Source organism: Palaemon carinicauda, chromosome 14, assembly GCF_036898095.1.
Source record: "Palaemon carinicauda isolate YSFRI2023 chromosome 14, ASM3689809v2, whole genome shotgun sequence".
NCBI classification, from domain to species: Eukaryota; Metazoa; Arthropoda; class Malacostraca; order Decapoda; family Palaemonidae; genus Palaemon; species Palaemon carinicauda.
The window spans coordinates 110742072-110762585 of NC_090738.1; the positions used below are offsets into that span (position 1 = coordinate 110742072).

The 20514-nt window shown below is 43.4% G+C and overlaps 1 protein-coding gene across 5 annotated transcripts in view; it reads left to right on the forward strand.

The window, feature by feature from the left end:
• LOC137653612 (TBC1 domain family member 31-like) overlaps nt 1–20514 on the forward strand; it is a 125485-nt gene that overhangs the window by 19923 nt on the left and 85048 nt on the right. For all 5 annotated transcript variants that reach the window (XM_068387163.1, XM_068387162.1, XM_068387160.1 and 2 more), the window contains exon 4: nt 14747–14881. In XM_068387163.1, coding sequence (XP_068243264.1) covers nt 14747–14881 — 135 coding nt within the window. The remainder of the gene's footprint in view (nt 1–14746; nt 14882–20514) is intronic.

The following is a 20514-nucleotide window of genomic DNA, read 5'->3' on the forward strand; positions in this document are numbered from 1 at the left end:
GTAGTGGCTTACATCAACAAGCAGGGAGGTACCTTTTCAGAGCAGCTATCCCATCTTGCAGTAGAGATACTGAGATAGACCAAAGTCAACTCGATTCCACTATTAGCTCGTTTCATTCCAGGCAAGAGGAATGTGCTCGCCGACAGTCTGAGCAGGGCATCCCAGATAGTGAGTACCGAGTGGTCTTTGGATCGTCTAGTAACCAACAAAGTCCTGACTTTGTGGGGTTCCCAGACGGTGGATCTGTTCGCGACAGCTTTGAATTTCAAGCTTCCGCTTTACTGCTCCCCAGTCCCGGACCCCAAGGCTCTCTGGCAAGATGCTTTCCAACAACGGTGGGACAACATTGACGTGTACGCCTTTCCCCCGTTCTGTCTGATGAGGTGGGTACTCATCAAGACCAGAATATCGGTCAACCTTTCAATGACCTTGATAGCTCCGCTATAGCATCACGCAGAGGGGTTTCCGGACCTTCTGCAGCTCCTGACGGAACTTCCGAGAGAACTTCCTCCACGACACGAGCTACTCAAACAACCATACGCCAACATCTTTCACCTCCTCTCTCAGAGAGGCCTTTCGCAACGAGTTGCGGAAAAGATGTCTAGACACCCCAGACACTTTTCAGTGTCAGTCTTCCAGGCGAAGTATTCGGACCTTTGTGACTGAAGTCGTGGAAGGGGGCTCTCTCCCTTTGATGCCTTTTCTCATTCAAAGTTTGAGATAACTTGTTTCCCGTCGGATCTCAAACTCCTCTTGGGAACACGGATCGGGTCTTTCAGTCCCTGAAGGCTCCTCTCTACAAACCTTTATGCCAGGCAACAGATTGCTTCCGTACTTGGAAGATGGCCTTTCGACTCACTTGGGCTTTGACCAAGAGAGTCAGTGAGGTGTATGATCCATCTTCTGATGTTTCCTACTCTAGGAGACTGGGAGAAGTAATTCTCAGCGGCATCCCTGAGTTGTTTGCCAAGATTCAAAATCTGAGTGTGCTGTACCTTAGGTGAGGTTTTACCCAATAAGGAGTCTCTGTTGTTACCCTAAGAGAACGACACTAGCTCGTCCCCGTGTGTCGGCTATGTTGACCAGCACGGGGAAGGTCAAGAGGAGGATCACAAGGATTTCCTTTCCCCCCGGAATTGGGGTTGCTCTTAATTTAGACCATCCTCCATTCTAGGACCCAGAGCTCGTAACGTCATTGGCAATGCTACGTCCCTGATGTTCAAGAAACTACTCTGTGGCGCAGATGCTGTAAGTGGGCGTATAGAAGCATCAATCAACCTTCACAGCCCATTACCTGCAAAGACGTAACCCACAGGAACATGGACAAGACGTAACCCACAGGAACATGGACAGCTCCGCAAGCCTCAGCATAGCTGGCCTCTCCTCACTGCAGGTCAGACTCATTTCGCTTGTGCCTCTGAAGTATAGAATAATATTTTGTTACGTCCCCAATACCTTGTTGAGGGAGGGTATTGGTTAAGTCTTAAGAACAATAGGTTTTGTACTCAAGTTCCTGTGTTAAAAACAAGCCACATTGTTAGTTCCATTCACACACAAGGTTCTGCAGGCCACTATCCATGTGTTACCTCTCATATCGGCACTTGATTTTAGTGAGGGTAGGGTTCCTTCTACTATCGATGACAGATCGAAATAGAGAGGACCCCGGGTCATGGCCAAGGCCAGTTGGTGAGGACTTCTCCCTCCTAAGAGTAAGTCACCCCTATAAATAGTGGAGGGTTTGTATTTACGCTGGAACAAGTAACAAATTTGGAAGTAATTTGTATTTTTCCTAGCATACAAACCTGAAGCTATTCATATAAATTGGCCCGCTACCCTGTTCCCCGAGAAGTCCTTCCATAAAGCAAAGTGGTTACTCAGCCGAGAGGTGTGAGTGAGCGGGGTAGCCAGTCTACCCCACCCCCCACCCGGTAACAAATGGATGGGGTAGTTATCCCTCCCTAAAATTATCATGGCTTGTCTTTCAGCTATGCCAAAAGTAATACCCCCAATAAATAGCTTCAGGTTTGTATACTAGGAAAAATACAAATTAATTCCAAATTTGTTATATTTCCCTGTATTACTATTGCTAAAACTACTTTTACTATAGTGCATCTTACGAGACGAAGGATTATTTTTCTTCTTATTATCACATAAACTATGAGTAAGACTGTACTCATCTGCCAACCTTGTCACATCTGTAAAAGATTTTTCACGCCCATCTTATATAAGGGATTTTGACGTAGGAAAAATCTATTTCTGGGCGAAGGACCTGTGCCGCCCAGTGAATAAGCTCCATTTAGCACTTATTCTTAGGTAATTTACTGCTAAATATACCAGAGAAAAAATGTAAAGGAGTGCTAGGTTAACTAGCTCGCTCACCTATTGGTGTCGGTATAAAATTGGGTGTATATTCCAGAGGTCCCGCACTATTTAGATTAATCCACGACAGAGAACCCCAATAGAGGAGAGCCGTTCAACCTCACTCGGTACTACTACAATGCATCCGCTCAGAACCCAACTCCTTAGCACCCAAAGTTTGGGGACTCCAAGGGAGAGGAGCTGGGAGGGTTCACTGGGCGGCACAGGTCCTTCGCCCAGAAATAGATTTTTCCTACGTCAAAATCCCTTTTCTGGGCTCGAACCTGTGCCGCCCAGTGAATCTATACAAGAGAAAAGTGTCACCAAACTTGCAAAATAAAGGAAAAAACATAAGCGTAAGAGAAATACAGGATGCTTTAATCAGAGATGAGTACCAAAAAACAATTATAAGGGTATCTTAAATATGAACATAAATCCAATAAGGTAGGTATAATAATGCCGTGAGTGATAATATATACAGATACTCAGGAGCATAAAATTTACAAATATAATAACAGTATTCAGGTGCGAGACCAACGAATACAATAGGGTATAAATGAGGCAGGTAAGAGGGAGAGATAAAGAGTCAAGGCATTAACCTGTGAGTTACTCGTGAGTAACTACGCTCCCTGCGGCTACTGTACAAAATTTTAGGGCTTCCAAATGTTTAAGGTAGTGTTTCTTGAACACTGACGGTGATTTCCACCCTGTATACCTGGAAAGGTCTGTAAAATTCATGTGGTGAAAGAAGTTCACCGAGTTGGCAACCGCCCTGATATCATGTGCAAGAGGAAAAGAGTCAGGGTTAGCTTGTTTAATAAAATACAAAATTTGTTGCCTGATCCCTTTAATAGTAATGGTACCGCCTTGTTCTCTAACGAATAGAGGCCCCGAGGAGTTAGAGGAGGTCCGGGATAGATAAGACCTAAGAGTAGTGACAGGGCACAGCGACGGATCTTGCGTGAGGGGAACAATTTTCCAGGAGGTCCATCTGTTTTGAGGGTCTTCATTCTTAGCCAAAAAGAATTTGTTAGGAGAAAGAAGGACCTCTCCTGAAGGCAGAAAGTCAATATGACCCGGGTCTCTCGACAAGGCTGCCAATTCAGAAATTCTTGCCCCGGAAGCCAAGCTCACTAGGAAAAGTGTTTTCCTGAGAAGGGGCATGTAATCACAAGAACTGTTAATGGTATCAGAAGCCAATTTGAGTACGTCATTAAGGAACCAGGTCACCGGGGTAGGACGAGTAACCGGTTTCAGTCTGGCACAAGCTTTCGGAATTGAAGCTAACAAAGAGTCGGTTAAGTCTATGTTAAAACCCACTAGGAAGATATTTTTCAGAGCCGATTTAATAGTGGTGATAGTATTGGCTGCCAGACCTGATTCTAATAAAGATCTAAAGAAAGTGACTGTAAGGTTCAAGTTCATACAGTTCACGTCTGAGTCTATTAAAAATTTTGCCAACTTTTTAACTGCAGAGTCATACTGACGGATGGTGGAATCCCGTTTATCCGATTCTAGGAACAAGGTGTTTTGAGGATCAATATTGGCACCATGCATAGCCGCAAACTTCATAAAGTCCATAAAGTTAGGGCGCTCTGAATGTTTGAGAAAGCGTACACAACGCGTGTTTGTACTATCTGAGACAGAACCGGATTGGGTATCGGGTGAGGGTATAATCTCAACTCCCGCAGGAGAGGATACCAGTTGCTCTTGGGCCAGTTGGGTGCGACCAAGGCTACTTGTCCCTTGAAGGATCTCAGTTTGTCTAGAACTTTCAGCAAAAGATTCACCGGGGGAAAGAGATAAATCTTTTCCCAGTTGTCCCAATTCTGTGACATGGCGTCTGTGGCGTAAGCCTGAGGGTCTAGATTGGGAGCCACATATACTCTCAATTTGTGGTTGGATTCCGTGGCGAAGAGGTCCACTTGGAGACCGGGAACCTGAGAGAGAATCCACCGAAATGACTTTAGATCGAGTGACCATTCCGATTCTAGAGGGGAGGTCCGGGACAGGGCGTCTGCCACTACATTCCGGACTCCCGCCAGGTGGACAGCTGAAAGATGCCAACGGTTCGAGGCTGCTAGGGAGAATATGGCTACTAGAACATGGTTCAGAGGCCCTGACTTTGACCCGCTTCTGTTGAGGCAGCGGACCACCACTTCGCTGTCGAGGACCAGACGAAGGTGTTGTTTCTTGGGAAGAGCGAGACGTTTCAGGGTTAGAAGAACTGCCATGGCCTCTAGCACATTGATGTGAAAATGGCGGAACAAGGGAGTCCAAAGACCTTGAACTTTCTTGAGCTGAGAATAGCCGCCCCAACCTGATAGGGATGCGTCTGTGTGAATGATTAATTCCGGAGGCGGAAATCGAAGGGGAACTGACTTTGACAGACTGTTTGCTCTTGTCCAAGGAAGAAGTCTTTCCCGTAGAATGGGAGGAAGGCGGACTTTCCTGTCCCGGAGCTTCCGGTTCGCCCTCGAACGCCAGACACGATTGATATCTTTCAATTTTGCCTTCAGAAGAAGATCCGTCACTGAGGCAAACTGAAGGGACCCCAGAATCTTCTCTTGGAGTCGTCTGGAACTTACTTTGTCTTTGAGAAAGCGTTTGGTGTTCCTTGCAATCTCTAACCTCTTGGGTCTGGGAAGACACAGAGTATGAGATATAAGATCCCATTGCAGGCCGAGCCATTGGAACTTCGATTTTGGAAGAAGACGGGACTTCTTGAAGTTGATCTGGAAGCCTAGAGATTGAAGATAATGGATGACTTTGTGAGTGGCTTTTAGGCAATTTTGGGAGGTGTCTGACCAAATGAGCCAGTCGTCCAGATAGGCTACTACTTGAATCCCTTGATTCCTGAGTTCCTGAACAGCGACTTCTGCTAGCTTTGTGAAGATCCTTGGGGCAATGTTGAGCCCGAAAGGCATCACCTTGAAGGAGTAACTTTTGTCCCCTAAGCGAAAGCCTAGGTACGGACGGAAGTGTCTCGCTATCGGGACGTGATAGTAGGCGTCTGTAAGATCGATAGAGGTGGTGACGGCCCCACGGGGAAGTAAGGTCCGCACCTGCGAGACGGTAAGCATTCGAAACTTGTCGCATTGAATGGACAAGTTGAGAAGGGATAGATCTAGAATCACTCTTCTCTTGTCTGAATCCTTCTTCGGGACACTGAACAGCCGACCTTGAAACTTCAGATGTTTCGTTTCTTGTATGGCGTTCTTTTGTAAAAGATCCTGGACAAATTCGACCAGGTCCGGAGTGGAATGTTGACGAAATTTGTTCGGAGGAGGAGGTCCTTGAATCCAACTCCACCCTAGTCCCTTGGAGATGATACTGAACGCCCAGGGACTGAACCTCCATTTGTTGCGGAAGGCATAGAGCCTCCCCCCTACCTGCTGCACCTCAGTATTGGTTTGAGGAGTTGCCTCCACGTCCGCCTCTGAAGTTCTTTCCTCTGCGAAAGGCTCTTCCCCTGCCTTTGTTCTGGTTAGAGCCACGGTGGTAGCCTCTACCTCTACCATAACTCAGGGAAGAGCTATGAGCCTCGTAGGACTGGTTAAAGGCAGGGGAAGTGGCGGAGGCACCAGAAAGCTGGCTCTTAGGTAGCAGAACGGTGACATAGTCATCCGAAGGAGCCCGAGAGGTGGAAGGCTGTGCAGGGACAACAGAAGATGGAGGAAGAGGCAGCCGGAAGTTGGATGAAGCACTCTGTTGTTGCCTGAACTGGGTGGAGGTATATGGTCTAAGCTTCTTCCTACCCCGGGCTTGATAATTTGCGGGGTCATACTTGCGTTTAGGGGTCAAACCCCAACGGGCTTTAAGGCTCTGATTAACCCTAGTGGCCTCCGCCAAGACTTCCTCTACGAGATCCTCGGGGAAGAGATTTGAACCCCAACAGGAGGACCGGATGAGTTTATTAGGTTCATGCCTAATCGTCGCCTCAGCTAGAACATGCTTGCGACATCTGCGTTTAGCAGTAGCGAAGTCATACAAGTCATAATATAAAGACTGTAACGTAGCCTTGTTGAGAGACTTAAAAATACTCTCCGTATCGTAAGTCAAGGCTATCGACTCCGTGGATGTGGCCAGGTTTAGAGTACGGCCCACACGTAGGCGGGAATCATATTCTTGTTTAATGAGGGATTCCGGGAGACGGGGAAGCTTCTCACTAAACAAGACTGAGGCACAGTCTGCTGCAAGCTTGCCGGAGGTAAAGGTGGTATGGACGTTGTCCCAACACTCAATACCTGAGGGAAGAAGGAGGGAGATTGGATCCACCTCTCGGATGGGAGGCAAGGGCTTCTCCTCCAGAGCATATTGAAAGGCAAGCTCTGCCACCTTATTGACGCATGGAGTCAAGGTGTTCTTGTCCATTAAGAACATCGTAAAGGAGCTTTTATAAGGCGTCAGCATGGTGTTAGTGCAGCCGATGTCATTCAAAAATCTGGCCCAAACAGATTGGGCTTGCTCCTTCGGGAAGATGACCGTCTCTTTGGGGACCTTGTCTAATCGGACTAAAGCTTCCTCGGTAAGTCTGGCATAACCATGAAATGGAAATGCCAGACCCGGAGGAAAGAATTCAAAGTCCTCTAGAGGACGAGTGCCAAGGCCCTCCAGAGTCAACATTCCGTCTGAGAACGGGGAATGAAGAGCCATCCGCCAGGGGTTGTTCTTGGCAAACGGCGGGAGCTTAGAGGCATCCGGTATGAGAGAGCTTTGGACTCTCTCTGGAGCTCCTTGCTCTAAAGCCCCAATTCTCTGACCGAAGTTAGAGAACATCGTGTCCATCCTCGACTGCATCTCCGAAACCAACTTTGCCTGCATCTCCGACACGATGCGAAGCATAGCTGATTCGGAAAGGCCCGGGCTAGCAGCAGGAGGGGCGGAAGGAACTCCCGGGTCGTGAGACTTAGAGGAGGAACCAGAGGTCTTTGAAGACGGGTTCGTACCATGTTTAGAGCCATGAGAATTCTTGTGAGGCTTGCGAGCTTTGGGTAAGGTCCTTGAAGTAGACTTATCCTTAGGGGGAACCGGGTATGAACGTTGAGACGAATCACGGTCCCCAGAAAATCCAAGAAAGGAAGAGCGATCAGAAGAAGAAGAAAGAGCGGGGCTGAGGATAGGAATCTCAGCGCCGGACACACCTGCCTCACTTACCACCCTACCTGTATCCGGCTCGTCTAGCAACATTGGTTCGACGTCCAGGTTCATGGAGGCAACATTGTCCTCCAGACCTCCGGGGGCGTCCGATGGATCTTGCTCTGGGTCGATGAGACCCGTTATAGTGGCATCAATGTGGGCAATGATGGGAGCTGCCACATGCCTAGCCACAGCAGCTGAAGACTTGGCGTTGGGGTAAACCATGGTGCAGTAGTCCTCAGATAGGACGTACGGCCGCTTAGACTTTACATTCCGGGCAAACCCACCAACCCACACCTTCAGTGTGGCCCGAGCCGCAGACTTTTGCTCCGGGGATGCCTGAAATAATAGTGGGAATTATAAAAGGGAGACTCCCAATGGTCCTTCAAGACCATAGATATCTTACTAATAGTAAATAAAATAAGAAGGCAATATAGCCAACGGGACTCACCGAGTCAGATCCAAGGGTAGTGATGAGGTCGAAGCAAATCACACAGTTATCCGGGTGCCATACCACAACGTCTTCCAGTTGAACCCCACAAGGGGCGTGAGATCGGCAGACGGAGTGGCCACAAGGCTGGTGCAGAACAGCTGCACAGGCCGGCGTCAGACAATGCACCATCTGTAAAAAGAATAGTATATGAGAAACTGTAATTCTCTTAAGTAGGGGCGGGTCTGGAGGACCCGGGCCTAACATAGGTCTAACACAAGATTAGAGCTTAACTGTACTATTCTTTAAGTAGGGGCGGGTCCGGAGGACCCGGGCCTAACATAGGTCTAACACAAGAATAGAGCTTAACTGTACTATTCTTTTAAGTAGGGGCGGGTCCGGAGGACCCGGGCCTAACATAGGTCTAACACAAGATTAGAGCTTAACTGTACTATTCTTTAAGTAGGGGCGGGTCCAGAAGACCCGGGCCTAACATAGGTCTAACACAAGATTAGAGCTTAACTGTACTTATTATTATTTTTTTTTTTTTTTTTAAATAGGGGCGGGTCCGGAGGACCCGGGCCTAACATAGGTCTAACGCAAGGTTAGAGCTTAACTGTAATATTCTTACATAGGGGCGGGACCGGAGGTCCCGGGCCTAAACATAAGTCTAACTTGAAACTAAAGTATAGCCATCCATTCCGGTCAAGCCGGGAGCATAAAAAAGGATGCAATAACAAGGAATTAAGACACATAGTGTCTGATTTCCCGGGGTGGGGTAGACCCCGGGCCGGGAAATAAAGGTATATTCAATACCAATTCCTTTAGGGACTCCGGGGTAGTGATCTGTCATATATAATCATCATAGGAAATGTTATAAAATAATAGGGGGGCGGAACTGTAACTAAGAACTGCCAATCGAACCCGGAGGGTTTCGTATAACATAAGCCAGAATGAAAAGTGAATATAAAATAAGGTGCACCGGGATCCAACTCTGTTGACCGGTGGCCAACCAGACTAGACAGGGACGAAACCGCCGGGCCACCCGGAGGACAAAGTCCATAAACACTTAACTACCCCCTCTAAAAGGAGGGAAGGCAACGGTCCCTTAGTGGAGGGGGGAGAAGCCTAGCCTCCCACCTAGCTAGAGGGGGAGCGTGGGGGAGGATCACGTGATACGAGGCAGCAGGGCTACCAACTGACGATCCCCAACCAGACAGATCAAACGGAGTAATGGCACAAATATTCATTATAATAATAATAATAGCGTTAAATATATGAATAAACACATAGAAAATTTTTGGGCAAGGCATGCAACATAAATAATTAAATCACAAAAGACACACCTGATGGCTAAAAATAACATTGCCGCCTTAGCACGGTCGGCAGCCATAGCGATACGTAAATGATATCGGCCCAAAAATTGAACCACGAGGATTCTAAACGCTAAATAATGAATATTCACAATAACAAATAATATTTGATAATAAAAATAATACACATAGTAACGCCGCAAGTGAAAATTAAAAGCTCTCAAAAACAGGAGTACCAACTGTAGTGAAATCAAGCAAGATCGGTATGAACGAAGAGAATAAACTCCTATAATATAAATATTAAACGATCTAGGTTGCTCAAAACACAGTAAAACCCAGCTTGGTACTTAACTTAGACGGTGTCTCCTGGGAAACCGACGAAGAAGCCATAATTCACTAGAAAATATCCAAAATTCGAGAGCACCAGAAAAATGCGGGTTACTTTACTCGTCGTGCTAAAAGGAGTTGGGTTCTGAGCGGATGCATTGTAGTAGTACCGAGTGAGGTTGAACGGCTCTCCTCTATTGGGGTTCTCTGTCGTGGATTAATCTAAATAGTGCGGGACCTCTGGAATATACGCCCAATTTTATACCGACACCAATAGGTGAGCGAGCTAGTTAACCTAGCACTCCTTTACATTTTTTCTCTGGTATATTTAGCAGTAAATTACCTAAGAATAAGTGCTAAATGGAGCTTATTCACTGGGCGGCACAGGTTCGAGCCCAGAAATACTGTATAGCTTAATACAGTATCTGGGAATGTTATCTTTGAAGTTTTCTAGCAGAACTAAGTTTTTGGGATCATCAAAATTATCAACTTCAGCGGAAGTTAACCAATCTCAAAATGATCTTCCTAACTTCTTTCTATACTCTACATACGTTCTGCTCACATCTCTTCTCAAACTTATAAATTTCTTACAGTAAGCCTCTGATACTAACCTGTATGCGCTCAGAACAGTTTCTTTAACAATAGCATAATCTTTGCTTTCCTCCTCAGACACAACTATATTTAGAAAGTGCCCTACCACTTAAGACTGACTGTAAATACAAAGTCCACTTGTTTTTTGGACAACTTAATCTGTTCATTAACTTTTCAAATGACATGAAATATTTGGTTACATCTTATTCATCCAATTTTTGGCATTAATTTCAACACTGCACCCATACTTAAAATTATCAGAGTCATCGTTCAATGAGGAATTACTACCTCGTCTGCTACCTGACGGATTTATTCCTGGTCTGCTACCTGGCAGACTATTATATAGATTTTACTTTAAACGAGCCATAATTATGATGTTTCTTATTTTCTTCTCGCTGTCTCTCATTTTCTTCTCGCTGTCTCTCATTTTCTTCTTGCTGTCTTATTTTCTTCTCTTTCAGCTGCTCTTTCGTCTCATACATTTCCCTTTCCCTCTTTAAAACATACTCACGGAGAGCATTGCAATCCAGACCAAAAAACTTAGCTGAAGCTATCAAATCTTTTGTTATCTCACTCATTCTGCTTCTTTCTCTATTCTCCCCGTTTCAATTGATTTTGGTGTCGAAAATCCTGGCAAGGTCGCCAACTGTTACCATCTGGAAATCGTCACAGGTTTTTTTAATATTTAAACTAAATATTTCAGACAACAACCAATTAAGTATGGGAAACGAATGTAAAAAGAAACTCGCAGAGAAAATACAACACGTTTATTCACAAACTTATAAAGAAAATCAATGTTACATATTCGGTTACTTTAACTGACAAATCAAATCAATCACAACATTAATAGAAAAGGGGAACAGTCAGTAAGGTAGACATACTTAAGGAATGTTGAATAGTTTTCTGCATCTGCTGAGATGATACTGGTACGGAGGCTTCAGGCTTGTGAACATACAGTAGTAGGAGGGTGGTTGAAGTTCAGATGAAACTGGCACGATGAGTTCAGATTCGAAGACGTCACAGAAAGGGTAGCATTAAGATAGGACATCGGAAATCTTCTCCAAGAATTTGATGATAGTGTAGACGTAGAACTAGGCCATGATGCAGGCAGTGTTGACTACTTCTTGTTACAAGCAGGGAGGGATGGCATCTTCAATTTGTCTCTTCTTTTCAGCCATAACAGGATTTTGGAGATAGGCGTTGGTCGTCCGAAGGGAGGTTTGAAACTAGCTCTATCAGACTTCTGATCTTCTATGCTTCTTATTTCATCAGGACGTGGTTCGTATCTGGTTCAGACATAGTTCGTCTCTCCCCCTATGTCCTGTCCTATCTCTTTTTGAAGTATATATATCCATGTAAAGGCGGAGCTAGCTACAATGGGGAGTCGTCTTCCCATGTAAGGAGTTTTTCTTGACAATTCTATGTCATGAATGATTTTCTTAAAATGCCCACTTCAATCACGCCATGGAATCTTCTGGAACAAATTTCTGAAGCAATCCTGACCTAGTGTTAAGTCATAACAAAAGTGTGGCACTTGTCCACCCGTGATGACATTTTTCATAAACTAGGATATCTCTCGAAGCTTGGTTTCTCAAATATGCTCACTCAACTGATTAAGGCGATGACATCTTTGTTTGAACAAGACAGTTCCTTTATAGCTGCTGGCACTCTTCGTTTAGGCTCTGTTTGTTTCCAAAATGCTGAGAACAGTGAAGTGGTGACAGCTTTGACCAAACACTATGATAGTCGAATCTCGCCTCTCTGCTCACACTTTCGGAATTCAGTAGATAATTTTCTCTATTTTAATAACATATTCCTTCAGTAGTACTGTATCTACCCGTAACAACTACTTTGTGGATTGATCTTCCTAATCAGGCCGTTGAATTGAGAGATTCTTCAGAAATTAAAATTTTCAGCAAATGTTTCTATGGTGAATTGGCTGACATGAGCCTGTCTGAAATTCATAATTTATATATCACGTATCAATTTTAATATTGTTACTGATCTTAAGGTATTTTATATTCTTTATTCATTACAGTACTTATGTTTAGTTTATTTCCTTGTTTCCTTTCCTCACTGGGCTATTTTTTAATTTTGAAACCCTTGGACTTATAACATCCTGCAATCCAACTAGGGTTGTAACCTAGTTAGTAATAACAATAATGATAATAATAATAATAATAATAATAATACATACATACATATACCAAAGGCACTTCCCCCAATTTTGGGGGGTAGCCGACAACAACAAGAACAAAACAAAAAGGGGACCTCTACTCTCTACGTTCCTCCAGCCTAACCAGGGACTCAGCCGAGTTCAGCTGGTACTGCTAGGGTGCCACAGCCCAACCTCCCACATTTCCACCACAGATGAAGCTTCATACTGCTGAGTCCCCTACTGCTGCTACCTCCGCGGTCATCTAAGGCACCGGAGGAAGCAGCAGGGCCTACCGGAACTGCGTCACAATCGCTCGCCATTCATTCCTATTTCTAGCACGCTCTCTTGCCTCTCTCACATCTATCCTCCTATCACCCAGAGCTTTCTTCACACCATCCATCCACCCAAACCTTGGCCTTCCTCTTGTACTTCTCCCATCAACTCTTGCATTCATCACCTTCTTTAGCAGACAGCCATTTTCCATTCTCTCAACATGGCCAAACCACCTCAACACATTCATATCCACTCTAGCCTCTAACTCATTTCTTACACCCGTTCTCACCCTCACCACTTCGTTCCTAACCCTATCTACTCGAGATACACCAGCCATACTCCTCAGACACTTCATCTCAAACACATTCAATTTCTGTCTCTCCATCACTTTCATTCCCCACAACTCCGATCCATACATCACAGTTGGTACAATCACTTTCTCATATAGAACTCTCTTTACATTCATGCCTAATCCTCTATTTTTTACTACTCCCTTAACTGCCCCCAACACTTTGCAACCTTCATTCACTCTCTGACGTACATCTGCTTCCACTCCACCATTTGCTGCAACAACAGACCCCAAGTACTTAAACTGATCCACCTCCTCAAGTAACTCTCCATTCAACATGACATTCAACCTTGCACCACCTTCCCTTCTCGTACATCTCATAACCTTACTCTTTCCCACATTAACTCTCAACTTCCTTCTCTCACACACCCTTCCAAATTCTGTCACTAGTCGGTCAAGCTTCTCTTCTGTGTCTGCTACCAGTACAGTATCATCCGCAAACAACAACTGATTTACCTCCCATTCATGATCATTCTCGCCTACCATAATGATAATGATAATAATAATAAATAATAATAATAATAATAATCATCATAATAATAATAATACTTATGTCTAACAATGAAAAGCAAAATTGTCCTGCCATTTTTCGTTTCTTCTTCCCATCACTTCGGATGCAGCAGTGATGCTATCCTGTTGTTGGACTGGACCCTAGATGCAGATAAGCTATGCAATTGAGTAACTCTTTAGTTTGTAATGAAGTATATCACTCATCCTCCTGTGGGAGGGGGAGGATGGATAGAACGTATGTACCCATCTCTCATAATGCCCATACATTTGGACATCATATCCTTAGGGATATAGATTCTTCAGTAACCACATACCAATTTCTAGTAGGGACTTAAACTAACACGTGACATTTTCATGCTCTGGTAGTTAGGAGGGTGACAAGAGTCATGACTTTCACTGCTCTACAGGACCAAAGTACATTGTCATTTCACAGGTTAGTTAACCAGCCATATTTATTTTTAGGGACCTCCTCCTTTCTTGGGAAGTCTCCTGTGAAAGGTGTTGTTTGTATTAAGTGTAGGGACAATCACAAATTTTAAAAGAAATTTGTATTTTTCCAATCAGCACTGCTTACCTCTACCACCCCACAAGTCCTAGGTTCAAGGTCCAAAGTGAGGGTTGCTCTACCTGTTGGGTGGGCAAGGCCTACCTTCCACCTTAATAAAATTTTAATAACCGTTTCCTGCTGTTGATGAAGTTGTACTCAGTTAAAGGTCTCAGATTTGTATGGTTAGGAAAAATTTAAAATACTTATGAAATTTGTGATGTTTCTCAGCTAAACAATCCTGAGTTCTTGAAGATACACTTCCTGCCTCAGCCGCCTTGCAAGGCCCCAGCCTAAAGCTCAAAAGTGCTAGTCTTGCTGACAGTGGGGTGTGGCTTTCTTGTGACCAACTACATGTATTAGTTATAACAACGTCGTTGGATTTTAACCGTAGTTCCAGCTTTGCTGATATAATGCTCTTATTAAGACTTACTTTTTTTTTTTTTAATTTGGGATGTTGAATTCATACTGAGAGTGAAGCAATCTAAATTAGCACTGTAGTCTTGTTTCTAGCTATATTGTAAAATAAACAATGTTTTGTGACATTTGTCTTAACATGTTACTTATTATAAATGCAAGCCACTTTGAATTTAGTCTTTTTAAGTAATATGGTAACAGTCCTAATTGGTTATAAAGTGGTTATGCACAGAATACATCTTATTGTTTAGATGTTAAAAATGTTAACAATGATGAAAAATTTTAGATAAATATGCAATGCCTCATGCTAATGGGATTCTCGGATACTGTATTTCAGAACTTTGTTGGAAGTGTTAGGATCAGGTGTATCTCAGACTACTGCAATAAGCTGCCATTCTACTTATATGGCTGTAGTCACTACAGGGGAGCCTGGTTCCACTTTATTATTTGTTGTACATCTTGTTGAAAACCGGTAAGAAGAGGCCTATTTTTTTATGTAATGCAACTTTTATATGTAACTTTCTATATTTGTGTCACTTGAATTCAAGTGTAAACTGTAGATTTAAAAGTAAGCAGCCTAAATGTTCAAAATGTTTCGATTATGGTGTATCCAATTCAGCCCTTGGACAAACTTTCAGGAAAATAAAATGTACGAAGGTTCATTATCATACTATTTCATCAATTTGTTGACTATTCACCTTGGCCTTTCTGTAAATGGATTTGTTCCTTCATGAATACAAACCTTTGTCCTTTAATAAGAGTATGGCTTCAGCAAAGCTAGAAACTCGTCTATTAAATTTTTTGTCGGTGTCGGAGTTAGTCTCCGAGTAGCATGGACAAACTCTTGGTGTGATTAAACTTGGCTATTTGTTCCTACACGACATAAAAACATCATCCTTTAATTAGGGACATTTAGAGTGAGCTGGAGACAGTTATTAGAATTTATAAATGAGTGGTTATCCAGCTGGTGAAATGTGTGTGCAAGGAGCCGTCTCTTTTCCCCGCTGGAATAGCTCACTGTTGATTTGGACAAGTGTATGTTTCGTTCTGTCATCTAATCACAATTTGAGTACAGACGCTCCCCAAGATACGAACATCCATGTTACGAACATCCGAAGATACGAACACAAATTGACGGAAGTCCAAACATGTTCGTAAACATCCGTAGATTTCATCGCAAGTTTAAATTCTCTCTCTCTCTCTCTCTCTCTCTCTCTCTCTCTCTCTCTCTCTCTCTCTCTCTCTCTCTCTCTCTCTCTCTCTCTCTCCTCCTCTCTCTCTCTCTCTCTCTCTCTCTCTCTGTATTTTGATTTTTAATGCAGTTAAATCTTCATATTTCTTTGAAAATTATTAAAAAATTCTTTATATCCTTATTCGATGTTTCTATAATGGGAATAGTAACGGATCGGAAGAAAACCACTTGAATTGCCTCTCGCCTTCCGCCAGAAGAAATATAACGTCATCAGACTTTTGGCATTTTTTTTTTATTTCTTAACATATAAGAAATATCTTCAAGATGAATATTACTTCAGCGCCAATATGTTACAGAAAATCAGTTTCCCTACAGTTCTTATTATTAGGTATCATGCGAAATCGTTGTAGCTCTTTCTGTGTGTGTGTGTGTGTGTGCTCACTCTGTCAATCGCATACGGGTAGTTAATTCTAAAGCTTCATACAGTACAGTATTCAATTTTTCGTTCAATATTAAGCCTTCATATTTCATTAGACATTATTGTGTTTAATTGTGGTTTATTAAAGCACGTTCATATTTTTTTTAAATTTCTTGAGCATTTCAATAATCAACAATTACTTTTGATTTACTTTTGGTTGGGAGATCAGCTGATCTCGAGGTGACGCTGCAGTAGTACGATTATGCGCACATATACTGTAGTACGAATAACACTGATTTATATAATTTTCTTGATATTCGAAATCTCTTCATAGTGAATATTACATCAGCGCCAATATATTATAGGGTATCACAGTTCCATACAGTTCGTTGATAGACCTTATTATTAGTTATAAACGGAATACGCAAACCTCTCTCTCTCTCTCTCTCTCTCTCTCTCTCTCTCTCCTCTCTCTCCTCTCTCTCTCTCCTCCTCTCTCTCTCTCTCTCTCCGTATTTTGATTTTTAATGCAGTTAAATCTTCATATTTCTTTGAAAATTATTAAAATTTCTTTATATCCTTATTCGATGTTTCGATTATGGGAATAGTAACGGATGGGAAGAAAATCACTTGATTTGCCTCTCGCCTTCCACCAGAAGAAATATAACGTCATCAGACTTTTTTTTTTCTTAACTTTACGGTAAGTTGTACTAATCTCATAACTAATGATACAGACTACTAAAACACTTGATATCGTTACTCAGTGTTTCGATTATGGGAATGCTGTAATAAGATTACTCGGCAACATAATGAAAGGAAATCATTAAGTTTGTCAGCGCTCTTCCGCCAAATATATGACGTCACAAGATACGTGACGTATACTCTACAAAGAATGATTCCGTCGGTCAAAATTAAAATAAAACAATTTAGTAAACTAACCTTCTGCATTTTTATTTAACATTACCAAAACAACCACGAAGCAGTTAAATGCACAATACTGTTACATACAGTAAATACAGTACGGTACAAGTCAGCTGATTTGATCAGCGTGAAAAGGTAAACATTACAGTACATAATGCAAATGGCCGCTTGTTTACGTAAGTTTCTAGCAAAAAAAAATGGGTAATGGAACAATAAAATAGCTTTCAGTACATTTATTTATAAAGGAATTAATGTACAGTACTGTACTAAATGTACAGTACACTATATTTACTACGATTTTACTTTAAGTCGGCTGATTCAGAAATGCAGTGCATATGTATGGCCGATTGTTTGTGCAAGTTTCTATTATGTAGTGTGCAGTACAGGATAATAAAGGGATTTTGACGTAGGAAAAATCTATTTCTGGGCGAGGGACCTGTGCCGCCCAGTGAATAAGCTCCTATTAGCACTTATTCTAGGTAATTTACTGCTAAATATACCAGAGAAAAAATGTAAAGGAGTGCTAGGTTGACTAGCTCGCTCACCTATTGGTGTCGGTATGGAATTGGGCGTATAATCCAGAGGTCCCGCACCATTTAGATTCATCTACGACAAAGACCCCCAATAGAGGAGAGCCGTTCAACCTCACTCGGCACCACCAACTCTGCATCCGCTCAGAACCCAACTCCTTAGCACCCAAAGTTTGGGGACTCCAAGGGAGAGGAGCTGGGAGGGTTCACTGGGCGGCACAGGTCCCTCGCCCAGAAATAGATTTTTTCCTACGTCAAATCCCTTTTCTGGGCTTGAACCTGTGCCGGCCAGTGAATACATACAAGAGAAATGTCACCAAACTTGAAAAATAAAGGAAAAAAACATAAACACAAGGGAAACACAAGTTACTTTAATCAGAGTTGAGTGCCAAAAACAACTATAAAGGTACCTTAAAAAGAACATAAATCCACTTGGTAGAACAATTGACAAAAAAGGTAAGGTATAATAATGCCGTGAGTGATGATATATACAGATACTCAGGAGTCATAAAATTAACAAATATAGGAATAGTAACCAGGTGCGAAAACCAACGAATACAAATAGGGTATAAATGAGGCAGGTAAGGGGGAGAGATAAAATGACAAGGAATTAACATGTGAGTTACCTGGGGGTAACTACGCTCCCTGCAGCTACCGTAGGAAATTTAAGGGCTTCCAAATGTTTAAGATAGTGTTTCTTGAACACTGACGGTGACTTCCACCCTGTGTACCTAGAAAGATCCGTAAATTCATGTGGTGAAAAAAGTTCACCGAAGTAGCAACTGCTCTAATATCATGTGCAAGAGGAAAAGAGTCAGGGTTAGCTTGTTTAATAAAATACAAAATTTGTTGCCTGATCCCTTTAATGGTAATGGTACCGCCTTGTTCTCTAACGAATAGAGGCCCGGAGGAGTTAGAGGAGGTCCGGGATAAATAAGACTTAAGAGCAGTAACAGGGCACAGAGACGGATCTTGCGTGAGGGGAACAATTTTCCAGGAGGACCATCTGTTCTGAGGGTCTTCGTTCTTAGCTAAAAAGAATTTGTTAGGTGAAAGAAGGACCTCTCCCGAAGGAAGGAACTCAATATGACCCGGGTCTCTTGACAAAGCTGCCAGTTCAGAAATTCTTGCCCCGGAAGACCAAACTCACAAGGAAAAGTGTTTTCCTGAGAAGGGGAATATAATCACAAGAACTGTTAATGGTATCAGAAGCCAATTTGAGCACATCATTAAGGAACCAGGTAACCGGGGTAGGACGAGTAACCGGTTTCAGTCTGGCACAGGCTTTCGGAATTGAAGCTAACAAAGAGTCGGTTAAGTCTATGTTAAAACCCACTAGGAAGATCTTTTTCAAAGCAGATTTAATAGTGGTGATAGTATTGGCTGCCAGACCTGATTCTAATAAAGTTCTAAAGAAAGTGACTGTAAGGTTCAAGTTCATACAGTGTACGTCTGAGTCTATCAGAAATTTAGCCAACTTTTTAACTGCAGAATCATATTGACGGATGGTGGAATCCCGTTTATCTGATTCTAGGAACAGGGTGTTTCGAGGATCGATATTGGCACCATGCATGGCCGCAAACTTCATGAAGTCCATAAAGTTAGGGCGCTCTGAATGTTTGAGAAAGCGTACACAACGCGTGTTTGTACTATCTGAGACAGAACCGGATTGGGTATCGGGTGAGGATGTAGTCTCAACTCTCACAGGAGAGGGTACCAATTGCTCTTGGGCCAGTTGGGTGTGACCAAGGCTACTCGTCCCTTGAAGGATCTCAGTTTGTCTAGGACTTTCAGTAAAAGATTCACCGGGGGAAAGAGATAAATCCTTTCCCAGTTGTCCCAATTCTGTGACATGGCGTCTGTGGCGTAGGCCTGAGGGTCTAGATTGGGAGCCACATATACTCTCAATTTGTGGTTGGACTCCGTGGCGAAGAGGTCTACTTGGAGACCCGGAACCCGAGAGAGAATCCACCGGAATGACTTTTGATCGAGTGACCATTCCGACTCTAGAGGGGAGGTCCGGGACAGGGCGTCTGCAACTACGTTCCGGACTCCCGCCAGGTGGACAGCTGAAAGATGCCAACGGTTCGAGGCTGCTAGGGAGAATATGGCTACTAGAACATGGTTCAGAGGCCCTGATTTTGATCCGCCTCTGTTGAGGCAGCGGACCACCACTTCACTGTCGAGAACCAGACGAAGGTGTTGTCTCTTGGATGGAGAGAGACGTTTCAGGGTTAGTAGAACTGCCATGGCCTCCAGCACATTGATGTGAAATTGGCGGAATAAGGGAGACCAAAGACCTTGAACTTTCCTGTGCTGAGAATAGCCTCCCCAACCTGATAGGGATGCGTCCGTGTGAATGATTAACTTCGGAGGCGGAAATCGAAGGGGAACTGACTTTGACAGATTGCTGGCCTTTGTCCAAGGTAGAAGTCTTTCCGGAGAATGGGAGGAAGGCGGACTTTCCTGTCCCGGAGCTTCCGATTCGCCCTCGAACGCCAGACACGATTGATATCTTTCAACTTCGCTTTCAGAAGTAGATCCGTCACTGAAGCAAATTGAAGGGACCCTAGGATCCTCTCTTGGAGCCGTCTGGAACTCACTTTGTCTTTGAGAAAGCGTTTGGTGTTCATTGCAATCTCTAACCTCTTGGGTTTGGGAAGACACAGAGTGTGAGATATAAGATCCCATTGCAGGCCGAGCCATTGGAACTTTGATTTCGGAAGAAGACGGGACTTCTTGAAGTTGATCTGAAAGCCTAGAGATTGAAGGTATTGGATGACTTTGTGAGTGGCTTTTAGGCAATTTTGGGAGGTGTCTGACCAAATGAGCCAGTCGTCCAGATAGGCTACTACTTGAATCCCTTGATTTCTGAGTTCCTGAACAGCAACTTCTGCTAACTTTGTGAAGATCCTTGGGGCGATGTTGAGCCCGAAAGGCATCACCTTGAAGGAGTAGTTTTTGTTTCCTAGGCGGAAGCCTAGATACGGACGGAAGTGTCTCGCTATCGGAACGTGATAATAGGCGTCTGTAAGATCGATAGA